This window comes from Kryptolebias marmoratus, linkage group LG20 (assembly GCF_001649575.2).
Source record: "Kryptolebias marmoratus isolate JLee-2015 linkage group LG20, ASM164957v2, whole genome shotgun sequence".
Taxonomy (NCBI): Eukaryota; Metazoa; Chordata; class Actinopteri; order Cyprinodontiformes; family Rivulidae; genus Kryptolebias; species Kryptolebias marmoratus.
Genome location: NC_051449.1, coordinates 20,292,069 through 20,313,830, shown reverse-complemented (window position 1 = coordinate 20,313,830; position 21,762 = coordinate 20,292,069). Strand labels below are relative to the sequence as shown.

Sequence of the window (21,762 nt, the reverse complement as noted above, 5' to 3'; positions counted from 1 at the left end):
CGCATTGTTACAAAAACAATTAAAATACTTCTTTTAAATATTTAACATGTTCATACAATTAGCTATGCTATTGGGTAAATATAAGGTGGAAATGATGTGTATTAGATGTATAATTTTATACCCAAACATTTTTCGATTGTGTTTAACTTTATATTGTTTCTGTCAGTTTAATACCTAAAGATTATTTGCACCGGTAACTCAATTTCCGAAACTACAGTAGCTGAAGAAAAACCAAGCAAACCCTGAAACAATATTTCTATATATTTATATATTTTTCTTCCTTTGCCAATATATCAAGTTTATACATTTTCATAAAATTTAGGTTACATTGAAAAGTTTGCTTAAACAAACACAGAATGGCAGCTCTCGAAACGTACTGATATGAAGTTAAAATCTACACCTTTTTTTAATATCTTTTGAAATACATACATGTACAGTATATAACACACAAATATAAACAGAATCCAGAGCGTGACCTTTGATTGTCAACTACAATCACTGACAAAAAATAAGTTTAGCACCCAGAAGGAGTGGTCCTATTTGGGTGCACTTTGTCCACATGCAGACCAGTGATGTGTTTGTAAATGATTTGATTCTAGGAGCTGACACATCTAGAATGGACACCGGCGGGTATAAGTGCTGGGATCACGACTGGAGCACTAGTGTTTATCAGGCAGCTGCTGGTGTGTCCGACGGTCAAAATAGTGAGTGAAGGTCACCAAAGACAGGATGCCTTGTAGATGCATTAGACAGCATTACCAGCAGTAGATGTATCCTGCAGTTGCCCGGCATGAGAGGTGTAGAGATGTCACAGTGGCCCGATGTTGCACACAAGGGTACCCACACATATTGTGAAGCTTCTGGTCTCTCAAAACAAACCACACCAAGGGAGGATTATCTCATTGTGCACCAAACATTCCAGATGACCTCTGCGCCTGCCATTCGGACACAAGTACTGGACTTTCTACAACACTTGACGACTGACATCAGGTTCACTGTACCATGTGTAGGCTGCCTTAACATTAGAGAAGATCCTACATTTGTATTGGTGCCATAACTGGGGGGCCTGGATCGATGAGAAGTAGAGTCATATCCTGTTCAGTGATGAAGCTCAGTTCTGCATTACCATAGGTGACCATTGTATGAGTTTATGGCAGCTCAGTGGGTTAAAGATCAATGATGTGGAGAGACACATTAACATTAAATCTGGCCTCTTGGTGTAGGGAGCCATTGGGTATGATTTTATGATTTCAGGTCACCTCAGGTAATGATTTTGGGGGACCCTGGTGGCACAGCTCTACGTCAGTGACATCCTGTGTCTGCATGTCTTACCCCTTCTGAGACAGCACTCTGGTGTAATTTTATAAGTCAAACATAGGAAGTGTCTCCACTGCCTGCATCATGTTAAGGTCCTTCCATGGTCAGCCAGGTTCCTTTATGTTTCCCCAATCCAACCTGTGTGGGATCAGCTCAGACAGCTTATAGCAGGAGTAGACTCAACGGCTGTATGACTTTGTTCTGCAACCAAACACAGCTTGTCTCCAGAACCAAGGAGGTACCACACCATACTGACATGGAACCAGCTGTGTGTCCACACTGCATCATCCATTTGATCTGACATTTCAATCATTGAAACACAGTCACGTGACCTTTCAACATTTACAGTTCCATTTCCACCATTCTGCCTGTGTACTTTTGTGTCAGTGTGTGTGGTTGTGTCAGCTCTTCCAGCAGACGTGCTGTTTCCTGAACGCTTCTCCCTTGGTCATTTAAGGCAAAGAGGGAATAAATACAGCAGGGTGCAAAAGACAACGTGACATGACCAAGGAGACAAAATTCCTGTTTGTTTCTTGTGATCTTCAGTTTGCTTTGTACTGCAGGTATGAGGCAGAGGATCCACTCAGGACAACAAGGCAGAGAAGACAACAGTAAGGAAAAGTATCGCTGAGAAAGTTTAGGACATAAAAATCATGGAACACCGGAAGCCAAGTCATTTTAAACCTCAAAAGCTAATAGATATTTGCCTTGCATGTGAACTAAGCTGTTGCATTATAGATTTGATGCAAGGTTTAGAACCATTGTATGTTTTACTAATTCAGAGACTAAAGCTTAATTTTTTTGCTTCAGGTTTATCATGAAGAAAATGATGACCAAAATAATGAAATACATAAAAAAAGCCTGTGATTATTAGGGTGAAACATTCCAAATAATAAAGATTAAAAAGCTCAACGTAGTGATGCTTTTTGGTTTGTCTTAAGTCTGCAGAGAAACACTATCTGATATTAGCTAACACGTTCTCCAGCCACACTGTATTAAAACATTGTGACTCTGAGTCTTTAGGATCCATTTATGGTTTAAAATGTTCCTTCAAGCAGCAGACTGCTGCCACCAAAAATTACATCTCTGACAAATATTTACACAAAACATAAACAATCAAACGTGGGTCATCATGTATGTTATGTAGAAAAAAAAAAAGTCTTTCTTTTCTTTGCATACGTCCACTCGAGGCTGGTCTCCTTTTTCGGAGGGGAAGATCGTGTGAACATGAAGAGGTATCCTTGGCTCTTACATACGATCAGCAGCTGTGGGTGGACCAGTATCTACTGGCCGAGCGGCTGCTTCTATACGTTTGTCTCCAGTCCGTTCATGTCCACAGAACAGTGATCCTTGTCTCTGTGCTCTCGCTTGTGATGAGGTCCATGTGCGTGCTTCTTCTTCTCCACCGGCCGAATCCCCTCCTCCAGCTGGATCAGACGGGCCACTTCTGGTGAGAGGTGATCCTGCTTGCTGCCCGGTGGAGGCTGGTAGCAGCCGTTCTTCTGGTTCTGGTACGTCATCATCTGCTGGATGCTTATCATGGGTTTCGTTTCACATATCAGAGGCACCTAAACAACAGGAGGAAGTGGCTCAGAATTTTTATTTATTTATTTATTTTTTTTCAAAAAAGGCAATACCCAGGACAGTGTCAAAATACCTAAATTGCCACTAATTCAGAATCAGTTTATTTTTTAAATATTCTGACTGACAAGCTAAGGGCTAAACCGAACACAAGTAAGACGGTACAAAAACTGCTCCAGTCTCAAAAACATCACAGTGGTTAACGCGAACACTGTTTCATCGTGTACATTGCCATAATTGTTGCAATACAGAATTATTTACATAGAATTCTGTGTTTATTTGCAAACGCAAAAATGAGCTGTAGCACTTCTGGCAGAATTTTTACAATATTTCGACAGGAATCACCGTGTAATGTGAAACTGATAATGGTGTAAAGGTTTATTAAATAGTACAATGGTTTGCAAACTTTTTATAGAGTACCCCTTTAAAAAAATTAGGCTCTCCATTTACCACCTGTTACCACAGACCTTAAGAAACAGCAGCACAAATTCATGTTCATATTTGACATAAGTGAGCGAACTGGCTAAACACCTGAACCTAGTTGAAGGGTGCAGTCTTGGCTTTTCTTCTGCTCCACAACCACTGAATACAGATAACTTGAAGGAACCAGGAATACTCAAATATAGTAGTTTCTGTTTAGTGCAAAGGTCATAATTGGATTAAACCACTCATCTTTTTGGTAGCAATGCAATTTAGATTTACATGACAGTTCGTCTTACAATTAATTAGCTTATTTCTTGTGAGTATTGTTAAAAGGAGCCTGAGTGCTGCAGTTTAAGAACCATGGAAACAGTGTTTGCATGAACTGCTATGAAAGTTTGAATATCGGAGCTGTTTTAAGACAATAGTATTCCACTTTAAGCGAGTAACTCCCTGGGCTGCGGCTGCTGGAAGTTGTTGAAGGACATTTACAACAGAGTCTCCTAAATAACTTAAAACGTTTGTGTTGGTTCTCCATTTCCTCGCTGGAGTCACAGAAGTTTGCAGTGTTGTCGCTTGAATTTTGAATGTTCAAAAAGTTTGTGGGACAAAGTTTCTCTCTTGCAAGCATCTTGAACTCTTCCCGATTTAGTTGCTGTAAATTCTAGAGCAACAGATCTGTATTTTGGTACTAGCACCAGAAAACATCCGAGACGACAACTCTTAATGTTCAAGCTTAAAAACTCTCCCAAGGACAAATAATTATTCAAAAGAATGGTCCAAAGCTCTCTAGCTTCATCTCTAAAGCGTGGGCCAGCAGTTTAAATCATTAACACAAAGGCGGCTGTCAAAGTGAGCTGAGGTGGTATGATGTGGGCAACAAAATAATATATGTGTGACTTAGAATGCAGTTTTGCAAGCAGCTCATATAAAAGTAGGTGTGCGATTTTCAAAAGTTGTTCAGAATATGGCCGCACGGCTTGCTGGCTCAGTTATAAACACTCAGAATCCAACGAGGCTGCAGCTGAAAATGTTGAGCCTCCAGCTGCCCTCCGACAGTCACAGCCCAGTGAGATACTGGCTTCAGTCTAATCTACAGCAGGTAGGATACCAATTGTTCATAATGTCTGAACTAAACCATTACTTTTTGTTTGTTTTATTATGATGGAATGATCTTGTGTAACTGTGGCTGTGACGAGTGGTTCGTTTGTGCACTTTAACATTTAAAACATCAAAGAAAAATTGACAATGTATGAAATGTGCTTGTCTACTTTATCTCTGATGGTCAGAAGTGAAGACTGTCTCATGTCTGTGACAGAACAGAAACTCTCTCAGCCTGATATGAAGATTGCACAGAGACGATACCAGCTGGGGCACTTGTAATTAAAGACCTCTCTGCCATATCTATCATTAAAAAAAGTCCACCATGTCCAACTGAGCTGACCTTGTTAATAAAAAGCAGATATTTTTTATTCACAGTTTTTCATACATTAATCACATTTCTGAGTCAAATAAAATGCAATGTTGATCTGGATGGTTTGGACCATCTGGGTCACTCAATCTGGCCAACCTCGCTCTCACCTGCTCCCCCTCTTTGACAAAATCCTTTCTGCAGATATGAGCCATGATGCCCGTGGCCAGAGCGTCCCCCATCACATTGACCATGGTCCTGAACCGATCCCTGAGCAACAGAGGCAGAAGTCATCTATTGCTGACAGAACATAAAAAAAGCTGCTGCTCATTAATACGACATACAGACTAAACACAGGCACAGTAAAATAATCAAATTAAATAAAAGCTATTCAAGATTCCTTTCGCATCAAGACATAATATTCAATTACTCTTCCTTTCCTAATTTTCCAAAGCAGCCAAATAAAATTTCAGAAAACAAAATCAACAGGAGAAATTACAACAGGACTATCAATAATTCACACAAAAAAATAGTCAAATTTCATAAACAGTACATAAAAATATGCCTTTATGGTCAGTCTGTTACTTCATTTCACTCTGCTTTACAGTGTTGCTTCAGTTCAGAGGGGTTTGCAGATGTATTGAACAGCTCTCCTAAAGTGAAAGTTCAGATCTTTAGACGTGGGGTTCTGTGGAAAGGTTATGAACAACTAACATCTTACCTGTTATCGTTAGCCCTTTGAACTACCTCAGTATGAACTAATGACTAATCCGATTGGGGCCTAGAGCATCTTAAAACTCCAATCTTTACTGTCAATTTAGCATTACACAATTATTTACTTGGAATTTATGATCATTTGCAATGCAAATAGTGCCAGCAGCAGTCAGCTGTAGCACTTCCAATGCAGACTGGAGTACTTCCAACAAGAATATCATGCTTCTGCCTGAATAAGTGTGTAATGCAAAACGGACAGCTTCCTAGAAAACGTTTGTAAAACAATGTTCACATGAATACTCAGGCAGGTAAGATACTGATTGGTCATAACTTTCACAGAACCCCACTTTCAAAGATCTGAACTCTGGTTTAAGGTTCCACCAAAGCATTTTAATCAGGCTGAGGTCTGGACTTTGGACCCTTTCACACCTTTTATTCTTTTCTTTCTGAGCTGTTCTGCTGTAGATCAGCTGCTGTGTTTGGGATCATTGTTCTGTTGAATCATGACCCAGTTTGATCCAAGCTTCAGCTGTCGGACAGATGGGCTCACATTTGACTTTAGAGTCCTTTGGTCTACAGAGGAGTTCATGGTCGACTCAGAGACTGCAGGGAACCCAAACCATCATTCCTCCACCACCGTGCTGACAGCTGGTTTGTCTGTGTTGATATACTGTGGTTGGTTTTCTCCAATCATTGGTCTTTGAATTATAGGCAGTCATCTTTGCTTTGGTCTCATTATTGAAGAAGTCTTCTCATTCATTCAGTTGAGCTGGCATGAATGAGCTGAAAAAGGAGCTATTTACAGAATCCTGTTAATGTAGTGGAGAGCATCCCTGTCTCCCATGGAGGAGGCTTGGGTTTGATTCCCCAAGAGTGCATCGCGCTTTTTACTCAAACCAAAACACTTTATCTTTTTCTAGACGGCAACAGTAGCATTTCTAAAATATTTAAAGGGATTGCCGACTAGTAGAAACAACAGACCTTGTTTGATCATTTCAGTAGCCCATAATTTGTGTTGAGAGAAACCACAATGTGTCTGAGGGATAGTTTTGTTTGATTTCGTGGAATTATTCAAAGTCAAACTATCTTTAAAATGAAGGAAGCTACACCCATATTGGATGTACATTGACACTTACTTGCCATTATTCGTCCAGCAGAATGAACATATTAAAAAACTTTATGGGATACGGTAGTTGACATCAATTCAAGTTTTTAATTTTACATGTTTCCATGGCAACACGGGAGTGAGGGCCCCGTTCTCTCTGTGTTTGTGATGTTAATGTTTTCTTTTGGACTTTATTGTTGCATTTAGATGCATGTCAGATGTTTGCTGACCTGTTCTTATTACCTCTGCCAAGGAGATTATCACTTTCTGTAGCGTCTGTCTGTGGACAAGATTACTCAAAACGTTGTGAACAAATTTTCATGAAATGTTCAGGAAACAGCAAACACGGTACACGGAACAAGTGATTAGATTTTGGTGCTGCTCCGGTCAAAGGTCAAGGTCACAGATCAGCCCATGCTCTAACCCTGCAGCTGTATAATAGGAGTGTTAAACTGCACAGCTGGATGCCTGAAGGGTGATCACTGTTGATTTCAAGGTTCATGGGGTCAAAGGTCAAAATCACAGGTAACCCTTTTGTTAAAAGCTTCTCTCTGCTCCTACATGTGACCCTTCTGTTTCCTCCACCAAGGAGGTTCTGTTTGTCTGTCTGTTAGCGAAGATCAGGTAAAAACTGATGAACAGATTTGAAATTTGTGAAAGTGTCACAAAAACAATGGATTAAATGTTGGTGCTGATCCAGATTATGATCCAGATCGCACTAGTTTTTACTGACGCGATGGCAGTGGTGGAGATTTGTGCTCTGAGCGTTTCTAATAATTTACATGGTTGTATAACTTTGTAAAACAAAGAATAAGCTTATGATGATGTAAGTGACCCGGAAGCTGAAATAAAGAGATGAAATAATGACACGGGTGGAAAAAGCCTCCTTTGCTGCTTCTTCTCTGCAACTGGTCAACCTGTCGAAAACAGTAATGAATCTTTCATTTTTATTTAATTTTTCATCAGTACATATGATTTAAGCGTCCTCCCCCCAAAAACTGCACTTAATAAATCTCTCTGTTTACTGCCCTTGGCTGAGTTTTCCTTGCAAACCTTATAAACAGACAGTACCTGTTCAGTCTTTTCCTAATTGTCATGAGCTTTATCTTTAACCCGCTGACTCACGGCTAGTGAGTGTGAGATGGAGCTGAGATAAACATGGTGGGACATCAACCCTGGGAAGACTGAAAGCTGTCTTACATGTTCTCCGCTTGTTAATCTTCTCCCTCTCTCTGTGCAACAATAAAATCCATTTAGTTTACTAATGACTTTTAACCCTTCCCAGATTGATGGGCAGCAACAGCTGCTTCTCTGATATCATTGATGATATCTTTATGCCTTGGTGTTGTGTTATCACACATCTGTACGCTGCAGGAGCAGCAAACTGACAAAACTGCTTTTATAGAAGTGATCACACTGATGATGATCAGTTAATTAATAATTTAGCCGGCAGTGTTTCACTGCTTCTGGGTGCTGATTTAGTTTTTGTTCATAATGACATGGTCCAACATGTTTGTCTTCATCTGAGGTTGTATTTGCTTTATGTAAAGACGTGGTAAGGGCTGGATCATTCTTAATATCATGTTAAGTCTGTAGGTTCACTGAGTTTTATGTAACAGATAACTCATCTGGTTAGTTACGTATTCGTGATTACTGAATGTAAACAGTTTCTCCTATAGCAGGACTTGAGCTGCACACAGCTTTCAAAAAGGAAAATATAAGCCCATACTTACAAAGCCCAATCAACTGCAATGATGAGAGTGATGTCATCAGTGGGCAGACCCACAGAGGTCAACACGATCACCATGGTAACAAGTCCGGCCTGTGGGATTCCGGCTGCTCCGATGCTGGCGGCCGTGGCGGTGATGCTGAGTGACCAGACAGAGAGGCAGGCTGTTACAGGATGTATAGCAACAGCCATCATCCCAGCTGTGTCCAAGTGTGTGTGTGTGTGTGTGTGTGTGTGTGTGTGCTTTAAGTGTAAACTGTGGGTTTAAGGACAGTGGCATACAGCCGGGACAAAGTTCTGTGAAATGCTGCTTTGTTCATTGAACTCTGAGTGCAGTACTCTTAAAATGCACTTAGTTGCCTGAATGAAGTTTTATAGTTTGTTGAATCTGAGTTTGAAATCAGTTCAGGGCCTTTAGAAAGTACAAACTCCCTCTGGCATTTTTTCCAGATTGTTGCCTAACAGCCAAGTACTATCAGTGCATTTTAATAGGATTTGTATAATTTAACCAACACACCATCTAATACTTGCAAAATATTGTTTTAGAAACAAAACAACATGTAAAAATGATAACAAGTGTCCAATACTCAGCGTCAGTGCCTTATACAGTGTCCTAGTGCAGCTGTAAGCTCCTTGTGATCTGTTCCTATAAATTTGGTTAATTTACCCGGGAGATTTTCACTCTTTTTTAATGAAGAAGTCATTTAGCTCTTTCAAGGTGGTTGAGTTGTGCTGGTTTGTAGCAAATATCAAGTCATAAAAAAGTTTGAGTCTGTTGTAGAGCTTTTATGGGCTACAACGTGGGCAACATAGGGTTCCATTAGTGGCGTATTTATTGCAGCAAAAAGGTTTTTTTGCCATTAAGTCATATTAATACATTTAATCTTTTCCTTGAAAACCTGTTCATTTTGGCTTTTATAGTGTGCTTTTAGTTGTTGTCATGGTAAAAAGATGAATTTACATTCAGAGGTGTTGGCCTTGTTCACACAGAAACACCAAGAAGGTCTTTTTATGTGTCATTTCTAAAGATATTATCGTAAACACCATTCCTGGAAATATCTTCATCCACACAGAAATGCAGAAAATGACCCTAGAATGCTGTAGTAACTATTACAGGCCTGTATGCAGCACTGTAATGCTGCTACAAAGACACCAGAAACAGGAATCAAGGTGTGGAGTTTGCTCATAAAGCAACAAAAAGAAGAAGAAGAGGACCGCCTCGGATCATAGGTCAGATTAGAGGTGGAGCTTTGACTCCATCGTTTTGAAAATATGGTGTTTTGGCTGTCCACACAAAAACTCAAGGGTGGGGTTTCAAGATTGTCTCACTCTTGAACCCATTTAAAAAAAAAATCTGTTTTTTTCTGAAACGATAAAAGATTTAAGGATTTATTTATGAATTTTAACATATGGTTTAACACATTGTGCTCAGCACACACACATAATATTTACCAAAAATACAAGATAGCCCAATTCAAGTCATCAGTTTGAAACAACAGCATACAACCAAACCCAATCCCAACTAAAAATAAGACAAGACAAACAACACCACAAAAAAACCCCATGATACTTATATATTTAGTCTGGTGTAATTGTTTTCAAGGAATTAAAGTAATTGATAGAAGTTCCATGCTGGAACAACTTATCAGCATTCCCTCTGAGCCTGAACTTAATCTTTTCTAGTTTTAAGAAAGACAACGTCCTTCACAATAAAAGTCTTTTGTGTGTTCAAAGACATTCCTGGGTGGACAGCCCCTCAGTTTTTCTGTAAGACGGAGGTTGTCTCTTCCCCCTGTAGTTGACAACTTTAAGCTTTTATTCAACATTACCTAGGCCTGCAGATGAAAAACATCCCCACAGCACGGTGCTGCCACCACAGTTTGTCATTTTCTGCTGCTTCATAAATCCAATGATGCGTTGATGTAACTAAATCATTTGTTCAGTCTTGTAAACTTTGAACTTAAATTGCAGAAACTTAGATATGTTTTTCCTCCAAGAAATGTCACACTTTCTTGTTCGGAATGATGTAAAAATGTGTAAAATAATTAACTAACTTAGAGGTAAATAAAGCTTTCAGTTGCACCCCAATGTCTTAAAAAGTACAAGCATAAAAATAAACCTGTTTATTGGTTATTTAAGACTTAAATGTCCTCAAGTAAAAGGCTACAATCTTTTATTTATATAAACTCAAGATATCAGGTTTCTATTAGAGCCAGGTTTTTATTTCTGCTTTGCTCTTTGTCATCAGAATAACTTGCTGTGTGTTGCATCAGCTCATTATTTGGAGAATCTAATATTCTCCATTACGTGCACGAAACTGCTCTCTGCTTTTACAGCAACTTGACCTAAGTACGTTGAAAAATGGTAATTTTCTGGTGGATCTGGAACTCGATGTCAGAAGGTTGCATGAATAAACTAACAACCTATTACCTCGATAGTCAAACTGATTTTGAGCATCTCAGTGAAACTGTGCATTTATGTAAACTGATATGTGTGTTAAAACCCGAGCTCAGGCAGGCAGCCCGACCTGCTTGTAACATTGCTGTCATTCTGCGGCACAGTTTTCATTCATTCATTCTGATATGCTTGCCTGACCTGCAGTTCTGGATTTACCTTTTATAAGAAATAAACAAAATAAAACTGCACCTGTCGTCAATCAGAATGACTTCAGTCCTTCACAATAATAGCTTTAAACATTCACACTGAGTGCTCACTTCAAAATAGTTCTGAAACATCTGAAACTTGATTAAAAAATAGCTTATTATTATTATTATTATTGGTTTCTGGTAAAACTCACATTAAAGCCTGGACCCACAAGAGTTTAGCAGTTGTTTACAAGTTGTGCACAGCTGTAGGTGTAAGTTTCGATGTACACGCTAAGAAAATATTTAGTATTAAAACTAATCTGCAAACCTGAGGCTGTCACTGGTGTCTGCACCAGCGCTGATTTGGTTCTTGATTCCTCTTTTGTTCTCAAAGTAAAAACTTTATTTCTGTCATTTTAAGATTGCTCTTGAAAAACTACGTTGACATTTTTTTCCTCAACATTTCAGCTTTAAGTTTTTCACATTTTTATTTTATTCTTAAAATACTAACTGGACTTCTCAATATTTTGACTCTAATCTTAAAACTCAGTTTGTTTTTTTTCTGACTGGCCCTAAAACGCTGTCAGTTCAGGAGCACAACACATTTTTACTGACAGTCTATTTTCTTCTTGTGTGATAACCTTTAACTAAGCAGAGAATATAACACATTCCTTCAGCATCAGAAAAGCAGGGTGGGGCGTTATTTATTTCTTAATTGTGACCCAGGTTTTGATTCCCACAGCGATCCGACCGTGGTTTCTTTTCCCCTGCAGACCGGAGTGGGTCGGAGCTGGGTTAGCGTACAGATGGAGGAGCTTTGTGGTCCGGGGCCAAACGTCACAGGAACAGGGCACAGAGAGGGAAATGATTATAATTCTGCCGTGACATGTGAGATGAGTAATACAGGTCATATGGGTTTTACTGCCGAGGGGATTATAATGAGGGACTGTGCACAGACTGCAGCCATGAGGAGAGGTCTGCTCAGAACAACGCTGCAGTCAGCCATGTGGGCAGATCAGGTGGGGGTCAGGACTTTTTTACTCGACGCAGGGGGTGCTCTTTTACTTCGGGTTCAAACTGACTAAGTTGCTTGTTAATGGTTGTCTGTTTGTCCACACAAAGCTGGAGACTGGTTTACCAGAAATCAGATCAGACTAAGAAGCTCATACGAGGCATAATCTGTGTGACATTTACATATATGAGAATCTAGCAAATCCCGTAATAGCATTAATAATTCAGAGTTTAATGTGCAATGTTAGATTCATTCACATGTTGCCTCTTCCTCCAGGCTAACACTTGTTTTGACCCAGATGAAATTTGCTAAGATTGTTTTGCTTGACTTATTTTAAGGGTTCTTATTGTCATAATTGTTACTGAAATAGCATCACATTTCAAAAGGATAATTACACAATTTATAAATGAGACTCAAAGGAGAAAATGACTTGAATTTTGAAAGAAATAGAGATTTTTTTTTATAAGAATTGTGGTTTTGCAGAAAAAAATACAGCAAATATTTTCCATCAGAGAATCCTGAATTCATTAAAGGTACTCATTGCAATGTCATTAAGACCGGTCACAGAGAATTAGTCAAATAAATAAGACACGATATTCTTCTCATATTGATGGTTAATGTGCCCTTATGTTAAAAAATTGTTTGTAAAATTTGCGACTGCCTGCCAGCTACCACGTGTGTTTGTTTACCTCCAGAAACAGCTGAAGTGACTGAAAATAGGTCAGATGTGGTGACGTCCAGGGAAAAGCCGTTCGGGATGGAGAGGTCTGACAGTTTTGTTGTGTTGGTATGTATTTACACTCAGATTTGTTGAGTAAAGTATGCAGATAAAAAGATAGGTTAGGCTGAAACAGTAAGCTTACCACTCGAGAAGAAGTTTCATGAAAGCTTAATGCTGAGCTGTCTGAGCTTCCTGCGTGATTCCCTGATATTTATTCATAACAGTCGACTTATTCGTTCGCTGTCTTTTGCTTTTAGCAGCCAATCCATGCTTATATAAACATCTCGACTCTTCTATTGTCGAAGCCAGCCTAATGTAGCTCAGTCATGTGACTTGCTGCTTTGTTTACATTAGGAGCATACAACTTCAGAATTGCATATCAGTACAGTATATATGGAGTACACTCTTTCAAACGGCACCATTTGATATAGTTCAAGATAACCTTTTTTATGTTTGAGTTCATACTTTGCAACGACTACCTTTGATCTTAATGCTGCAGTTTATTGAAGCGTTAATAAAGTCTGTGGAGTCGATTCAACCTTTGTAAATCAGTCAAACTTTAATTTCAGCTGAAGGAAAATCTTCTCACACACTGGATCCAACCCTGCAGTTGAGATAAACTTTTAAATTTGAGCTGGATGCTTTAGAAAACTTCTGCAGAAAAGATATCATTGTTAATTAACATTCTGAAGAATTCTCCATTTATTACCCTGAACTTGAACTCATCTTTAATTATGTTTCCAGAATTGTTTAAATAAACTCATGTAAACTGCTGCTGAACACGGTTTGCTCCCCTCACTCATAACCGCACAAAGAGCAGAAAAGGATTTCATTTAACTGAGTCAACACTCTTGTTTTTAAAATGACTCCCACGTGTGCTGACATTTGTTGTACATCACAAAACACGCCAAGAAAGTTCAGCCCACACCCTACCTGATGGTGATGATCTGCCCAAAGTCAAGCTCATAATTATTCACTTGGGCGATGAAGATGGCTGCCACGGCCTCGTAGAGCGCCGTGCCGTCCATGTTGATGGTGGCCCCGACGGGCAGCACGAAGCGGATGATGCGTCTGTCGATGTGGTTGTTCTCCAGGAGGCACTTAAAGGTGATAGGCAGTGTGGCAGAGCTGCAGCAGGAAAAGATCAGGACAAAAAACAGACAATCAGGTGAGTTACTGCAGGATGGAGCTGATGCTGTGCTGCTTGAGGTACTTAAGACACTTTTTAACAGCTATTAAGACGAAAAGCATGAGAGCTTTTTCCACGAGGAGCTGATCTCGGCTTTGTGAAGCCAAACTAATGCGCAGAGTACAACCCTGAATTCTTCACGGGTCAAAGAAGAGATGCTGGCGATGCGAAGCAGGAGCAAAATGATATCTCTTGTTTGGCAAATAACAGGATGAGCTGGAAGTGCAGACAAGAACACCGCAGCAGGATTGGAAAACACAATGACATGTTTCAGCAAGACGTGGTTGCAGGAAAACATTCTGGACTGAAAGCAGACAGACATACAGATCCTCTTCACTGTTCATCGCTGTGTTGAAATAAGGACTATTACTGGAGGCCATTCCTCCTCACTGCGCTCCTTCCAGAATGACTCTATGATCACTATGATCATCATTTATTTAGACTGTATGTTTGCCCTTCTGTTAATATTTTCCCCCCGATAAGTTATACAGTAGCAGTAACATATTTCCCCCCTGTGGGGATGAATAAAATGCTGTGATGTAAGTTTATTTTGTTTTGTGAGGTGATGGATTAGAATAGGAGCAAATTGTAAAATATTTTGTTTTATCCTTTGTAGATGGGTTTTTGCTTCATAATTAAACAAAGGACTCAGACTATGAGAGATTAAGTATAATGAATTATCTGAACATTAGACAAACCGTCTTGTAATCTGAATGTTTTGTTTCTAAAAGTTCCTAAATGAAACTTGTGCTTTCTCAGACATCCTTCTTATGTCAGACTCACAAACATGGTCAGACACTGTCCTTGCCTTTTTGAATAAGGCAGACATTCTGACTCTAAGCACAATACAACTGAGTCCACACAGGAATGCTGTTTTCATTGAACCCAGTAGTTTTGATTATTATTCAGACTGAAGGACATTTTGGTTTTGTTTGCAATTATTCAGGTTTCTACACCTTCAGTTAGAGGGCGGTGAAAAAAGCTTCTGTGTTTCAAAGACTTCTATTTACTCTCACTGACAGGAGGAAATTAAGCAAGAAATTGTCTGATTTGGATGTAATTTGATTCACATGTCGATCAGCTCAAATCAAATCAAGCATTTACAGAAACACGTGATTTGCAAGGAGCTTGCATATCAAGAACAACCACCAAAGGCTAAAGGTGATGGCATCATAAGTGGAGTAATGGTGTTATCAGGTAGTTGCAGGAGTGTCCAACTGTAAGTCAAAACAAGACACAGAGGATTTTGCATAGATGCATAAACAGGATTATTAACCTGCCAACCATTCTGATTTAGGTTGGACGGTCCTGGAATTTGTCCCCTCTGTCCAATGTCCCACATTTGACAAGTACTGCCTTGACTGACCTACACTGAAGCCACAGGACTAGTGTATACATTGTAACTAAAGGAATTTTCTCATCACTGCAGCACGTCAAGCTTAAGGTATCATTCAAAAATAAAACGTGTTTGCAACACTGATATTGAAGCTAATGCAACAGCCATCCTGCCAGTAGGAAGATGAGTCTCTGCTGTCTCCTGGCAGGCGGTCTAACCAGCTCTCATAGACCAAATGATGGGGTTCAGAGTCAAAAAAGTCAGTTTGCATTTGACAAAAATAACAAGCTCTGATGACAAGGATTGCATATTTTTAACTTATTTGTTATTTATCATTATTGTTATTATAACTGCCATCATAATTATTATAAATATAATGTCATTTACACCTTGAGTTTTCTTTAATCTGTTCTAGTAATAAATATATAAGATGGAACAATACATATGATGAAAGATTAACATTTTTGTTGTTTGAGTTCAGGTATGTTTAGTCATTGATTCAGCCATCAACCATAATTTATTAGAATTGATCATCTTTGTCTATTATGTTGAATATCTATATTTGATAAACATGCAAACAATCAAGATGAATTAATTACAAGGCCTGCAATTAATTTGATTAATGTTTTTAATCGTTCCAACAACTGTGGGTCAACTTTCTGCAAGAGAGGATACAGCAACTTTATAACTTAGTTCTGCTCTGAGTCACAGCTTGTATCTAGGTCTGAGAGAGTATCACACGCTTCTGACATGGGACCAGCTGTGAGCCTGTACTGCCTTGTTATACATTTAATCTGATATTGTAATTAATGGACCTTGGTGACGATGACCTTTCAATGCATGCATTTCTACCACTCTGTCTGGGTACTTCACTTCACTAGCAGGAAAACATTTAATGGGGTCCATGAAACTCAAATCCAACAAATTAACTGCAAACCAGAAAAAAAACACTAGAAGAGATTACAAGCTGTTAACAAAGACCTTCACATCTACATTCATAACGTAAAAGAAGACCCTGAGTATTATGAGTGTCACAGCAAATCCTTCAAACAGCATTTTCCTTATTTATGATTTCCACATCCACTCCATTTACTCTCCTAAGAAAACATAAAAACATATTTACTGTGACATGTTTTGCTGCATGTTATGTTTGTTGAGTCATAAACATTTTATTTTGTACTCATCAATCGGCAGCATTGTTAGTTGGTCTGATAAACATTATCAAAGAAATATTTTATCAGTAGAACCATCCGCTGCATCTTAAGGAGAGCTGTAATGATGCTTTTTAGAGTGCTTCAAGGAACTGTGTTCGGTAGCTCCCCAGAGGTTCTTCTTTTACCACTTGTTCTGTAGTAAATTCAAGAACACATACAAAATTACGTTGAACCATATTTTTCCTTTTACCTGGAGGAGGTGGCCAAAGAGATGAGCAGAGCCTGCAGAATGCCTCTGATGTACACTATGGGGCTTTTCTTTGTAATGAAGAAGTACATGGCTGGGAGGATGAATAGGCCATGAAGCACCAAGCCCATTACCACAGTGATGGCATAAAAGCCCAACTTCTTTCCCATGGCTGAAGGGTCGTCCATCTCTAAGATCTTCCCAGCAACCAGGAACACGATACCAAAAGGAAAATACCTGAAAATGAAAGAGGTGGGACACTTCAGAGCATTGTGCATACAAAATTATATTATGTTATGACTGTCTGCAAAAGAACAATCCATATTTGTGGATGAAAAGGGTATTATGACTACTTGAAAAAAAGGACATTTCATTTTGACGACCCAATGTCTGTATGTTTTGGCTTCTAAGTTGTGCAATCTGCAATTACAGGTCATAAACCCCCTCTTCGGTTGATTGAGTCTAGGGTTTGTGCACACCTGAATCACGTGCACTTCTCGGAAGCTGACCTTGTAACCTTGTAGAGCATATAATAAATTACCACACAATGCAGTTTTCTTGCTATTTATTTCACCTGTATTTCAGAAAATCCACCACAGCTTTGTATTTTTGTTGATGATTAAACTAACTGCTGATATCATTAAGCTAACAAGCTTGTGCGTTTTTTCTAAAGTGTGTATGTCTAACAAGTATTCCATTTTGCATATAGACTACCTGCCATGCCATGGACTTCTCAAAATACACAAAAAGGAACACCACTCAGACCCATCCTCAGCAGCATGAACTCAGTGACATAAATTTGTGAAACATCTAACTGGTATTTCAGCTCCTATTGTTCAAAACACGCTACATCACATAGAGCAGAGTTCAACATTTGAAGCCTGCTCCAGGAGAAACCCTTGTATCATTTTATGTCACTTCTCTTTTCTCTTGCATACCCACAACAGAAGCAGTGGAAACAACTTCAACAAGATAATGACCTAATTAACAGGACCAATTTCACCCCAGATCAGATCTATACCCTGATGGACCTCTGTCTTCCCACCACTTCTTTGAAGTATAATGACAGACGGAATCTTAGTTGTGTCATGGGATCTCCATTGTTGCTCATTGTGGCTAATCTCTACCTGGAAGAAGTGGAAAAGAGAGCCCTGAACTCCTTTGAGGGAGCTACACCAAGCCATTGGTTAAGATATGTGGACGATACGTGGGTCAAAATCCAAGCTAAGGAAGAGGAAGCTTTCTCCAGGCAGATCAATTCTGTTGACAACAACATCAAGTTCACCAGAGAAGATGCTAACGACAACAAGCTGCCTTTTTTGGACTGTTTGGTGTACATGGAAAAAAGAGGACAGCCTCAGTATTCAGGTCTTCAGGAAACCAACACCTTCTGTTTGACTCTCACCACCCACTGGAACACAAACTCTGTCATCAGAACTTTACAGCATCGGGCCGAACACGTCCCCAAGAAGACAGAAAGGAAGGAAAAGGAACTAAAACATGTCAAAAAAGCTTTTCAAACATGTGGGTATCCTAACTGGGATTTTGTCAAGTCAGCAAGGAAATCTTGAAAACACACCACTGAACAGAATAAGGAGAAGAATGCATGTCAGAACATTGTCATCCCTTATGTTGCTGGAATATCTGAGAAACTCTGAAGGATTTTCTCCAAACCCAACATCCCAGTACATTTCAAACCCAACAAGACTCTCAGACAGAGGCTGATCCACCCTAAGGACAAAACACCCAAACCCAAACTGAGCAGAGTGATGTATGCAGTTCAGTGCAGCGAAGAATATTCAGACCTTTATATTGGAGAGACCAAACAACCTCTCCACAGACGCATGGCTCAACACAGGAGAGCCACCTCTTCGGGACAGGACTCAGCTGTCCACCTACACCTCAAGGATAAGGGACACTCCTTTGAGGACCAAAATGTTCATATTTTGGACTGAGAGGACAGATGGTTTGAAAAGGGGGGAAAGAAGCCATCTATGTCAAACAAGAAAAAACAACTTTAAACAGAGGAGGAGGTCTCAGATTTCAACTATACTGAAAATGTTTGAAATAATCTGAAGGAACAGTCAGACTTTTTCATAATTATTACACTTGGCAAAACAGTATCACATTTCTTGGCATAAGTATTGATGTAACATTTGATATTGAAAGCCTATTGAGATAACACCATGTTGATATTGTGTCATTATCAAAGCAAAGGCAGTTAAAGAAAATATTCAGTGTTTTCTTTAGCTGTATGTTGTTACCATATTTCTGTGCAACCATTACTTCTAACATATGACTCTTACCAAATGACAATGGCAACAATCTTCAGAACTGCTTCATTCAAGCTCTGGCAGAAGTTGACCAAAGCACTTCCATTGGGCCCCATTCTTCCCAGCATAATTCCTGGATTGAGAGGCATAAAAAGATGTAATTAAAGGCCTATCATTCCTTTAGGGAACACATGTTGGTTGTTGTTTTCCATAACAGTTTTAATGGAAGATGGTCACCCCAGCCATCCAACACAGCCACTTCTCAGACGATATGTTAATGCTCAGAGTATGTGTTTAGGCTGCCTCTCAGCTACTACCACATAAACCGTCTCTCATAGTCTGTAATTTTGAGCAAGTGATAGCAATTTCTGTGTTGGTAATGATCAATTAGCTGTTGCGGCCATCTTGAGTTGGCTTGACTTTGAAAGTTAATGTATTGTAGAAGAGCACTCCATGGTTACTTTCTGAAAGTTTCATTAAAATACGTCCAAAGGTTTCTGATATATTTTGCTAAATGTGTTGATTCAAAGAATTAATGCAAATTTTTAAAATAAAGATGTCACACAGAGGACAGTGCTCTAAGTATGTGTTGAGGATGACTCTCATCTACTACCACACCGAATCTTAGCTCAATATCTGTAAAATTAATTGAGTTTGTTAATCAGTTGTAGATGTACAATCAATGATTGCTTTCTGAAAATTTCATTAAAATCCACACTGTAGTTCAGGAGATATTTTGCTAACAGACAAATAGAGATGATCCCTACAGCTAAAGCTGAAGTTTTAAGCAAAGATCTCACACAATGTGTTGCATTCAGATTATGTGTTGTGAATGACTCTCAGCTACTATCACACCAAATCCTAGCTCAATATCTGTAAAATTGACTGAGTTAGAGGCTTTTTTGTGCTTTGTAAGATCAGTTGGCTGTGGCTTGAATCAGGTTGACAGCAAAGGTTAATCAGTTGTAGATGTACATCCAATGATTACATTCTCTGAATTTTATTAAAATTTATCCAGTGGTTCCTGAAATATTTTGCCAACAAACAGAAACACGAACGCACACAGAGGCAAAAACATTACGGTCTGCCTTTTTCCTTCCTGCTGCAGGCAATAATGATGCTGCATGAGTAGATGAATAACTGATGTAATTATCTGTCATACGCTCACAGAGATGGTTTCCTCTATGATAACTGAGACCACAACACTTTTCAAACTGGATGGTTAGAAAATGCAGCAAGACATAGACTTTTGTTAGTTAAGTGAGTGCTTGTGCCAAACACTCACCCATAGTTGCAGAAAAGATGACAATCCCCAGCACATTCATGCCCTCACTGGTTCCAGGTGATGTTTTCATGATGACGTCAGGAGGCGGCGTCAGATCCAGGGAGAAGTTCTGGATGTCGGTGCCGTTGTCGTCCTGGACGCCGTAGATGTAGACCCGGCGGGTGGTGGTCTCGTCCAGGAGCTGAGCCACTGTTGGTTTGGGGATGAGCTCTGCGACTCGCTGCGTTCGATACTGGAAATCAAAGCAGAGCGAAGAATTTGAGTGTGATGAATAAGAAAGACGTCATGCCGAGCATGTTTATCCAAATTGCCCTTATCGAGTTTTTATCTTTTCAGCTTGTAAAAGCGATGGCACCCATCTCCTGAATGAGCTGAATGTTTGAGAACATGAACGGCTAAAACAGCACAAAGTATGCAGAGGCAGTTAGACTGCAAACAAATGTACAGAAAGAAAAAAAACAAGCAAACAGTTATATCTTCTGTAATTAAGTGCATCCATTACTTATCAGTGCTCTGAACGCCTCCAGATTTCACAGTTCACTTAGTTTAGCTTATTTTCTACATCATATGAAAGGTGTAAACAAAAACAAAGCCAAATCATTTTTCTTTAACGTTTTTAATAAATCAACTTGTGTGATGTTCATCAAAGACCTTTAAGGGCTGTATTTGTTTCTTTTAGACATTTTCAGACTTTCTTTTTCCAGGATTCAGTAAACAGACTCCTCGCTGTTGTTTTCTTGCTCAAAAACATGGGAACATCTTATTGCCTTATCTTATTGTCTGTCTGTTGGAGAAAATTAAAACATCTGTATTTCCCCAAATTTTGAGCCTGTGCTTCACCCAGAGTTCCAGAAAATCCAAACACTGTGTCCCATTTTAATCTTTCATTTCATCTTCAGCATTTTTGTCTTACCTGTTGAAATGTAGCTTGAACTAAGTTGGCTGGAAACATGTTGCTGGAAAAGAGAATTTGGGAGACTTTGTTAAAAAAAAAAAAATCACATTTATCACACAAACACAAATTTAATGACGACTGTTTTCCTTTATCGCACACCTGATAGAAACGGTTTGTAGTCATATTGCATCCTGCAACATCTCTAACATCTTAGCCAATGTTTCACTCACACAATCAATATCTCTACCAAAGTGCCTTATTTCTTTAAAGGTTGTAATTATCTTCATACAACATCCTTTTTTGTATTCCTACCTCTGATTCAGTGTAAATCACATAAGGATGATGGCTTTCATTTGGTTTTTAAATGATCAGCACGCTCCCTGTGAAAGTAATCGGTCTCTAATAATGTTCGATCAGTATTTTCTTTCCTGCATAATGGAAGCCAACCTTTGTCATTACCTATTTCTGCATTGAAAGACTCCCAGATGAAATAATACACTTTAATGGCGACACCTACAAACCTATTCATATCTCTGTTAATCAGTGACATACTGAGTCCTTGCATGCGTGGCAGTCGGCTAATTATTTTTCTCAAACTCCAAAACAGTGTGTGCGTGACATTATTATAAAGATATTGTGGTGATTCTGGAGGTTTAGTATTTTTGGTACTTCCTGGTGGGCCGTCTCGACGGCTGATTGGCAGCTCCTCGTCACTCCCTCTACACCTGTGGCAGATCAGGCTCATCAGAAGGCAGCTGGTACTTAAGGCCGTGGTGGGAACCAGACCA

The 21,762-nt window shown here is 39.3% G+C and overlaps 1 protein-coding gene across 1 annotated transcript in view; it reads right to left on the bottom strand.

Moving 5' to 3' along the window:
• Positions 1-262: 262 nt before the first annotated feature.
• slc1a7a (solute carrier family 1 member 7a) overlaps positions 263-21,762 on the bottom strand; it is a 78,496-nt gene continuing 56,996 nt past the window's right edge. The window contains exons 4-11 of the mRNA XM_017420209.3: positions 20,993-21,035; positions 20,080-20,311; positions 18,828-18,927; positions 16,525-16,758; positions 13,529-13,723; positions 8,282-8,416; positions 4,900-4,999; positions 263-2,885 (exon numbers count right to left, since the gene is read on the bottom strand). Coding sequence (XP_017275698.1) covers positions 2,622-2,885; positions 4,900-4,999; positions 8,282-8,416; positions 13,529-13,723; positions 16,525-16,758; positions 18,828-18,927; positions 20,080-20,311; positions 20,993-21,035 — 1,303 coding nt within the window. The 3' untranslated portion in view covers positions 263-2,621. The remainder of the gene's footprint in view (positions 2,886-4,899; positions 5,000-8,281; positions 8,417-13,528; positions 13,724-16,524; positions 16,759-18,827; positions 18,928-20,079; positions 20,312-20,992; positions 21,036-21,762) is intronic.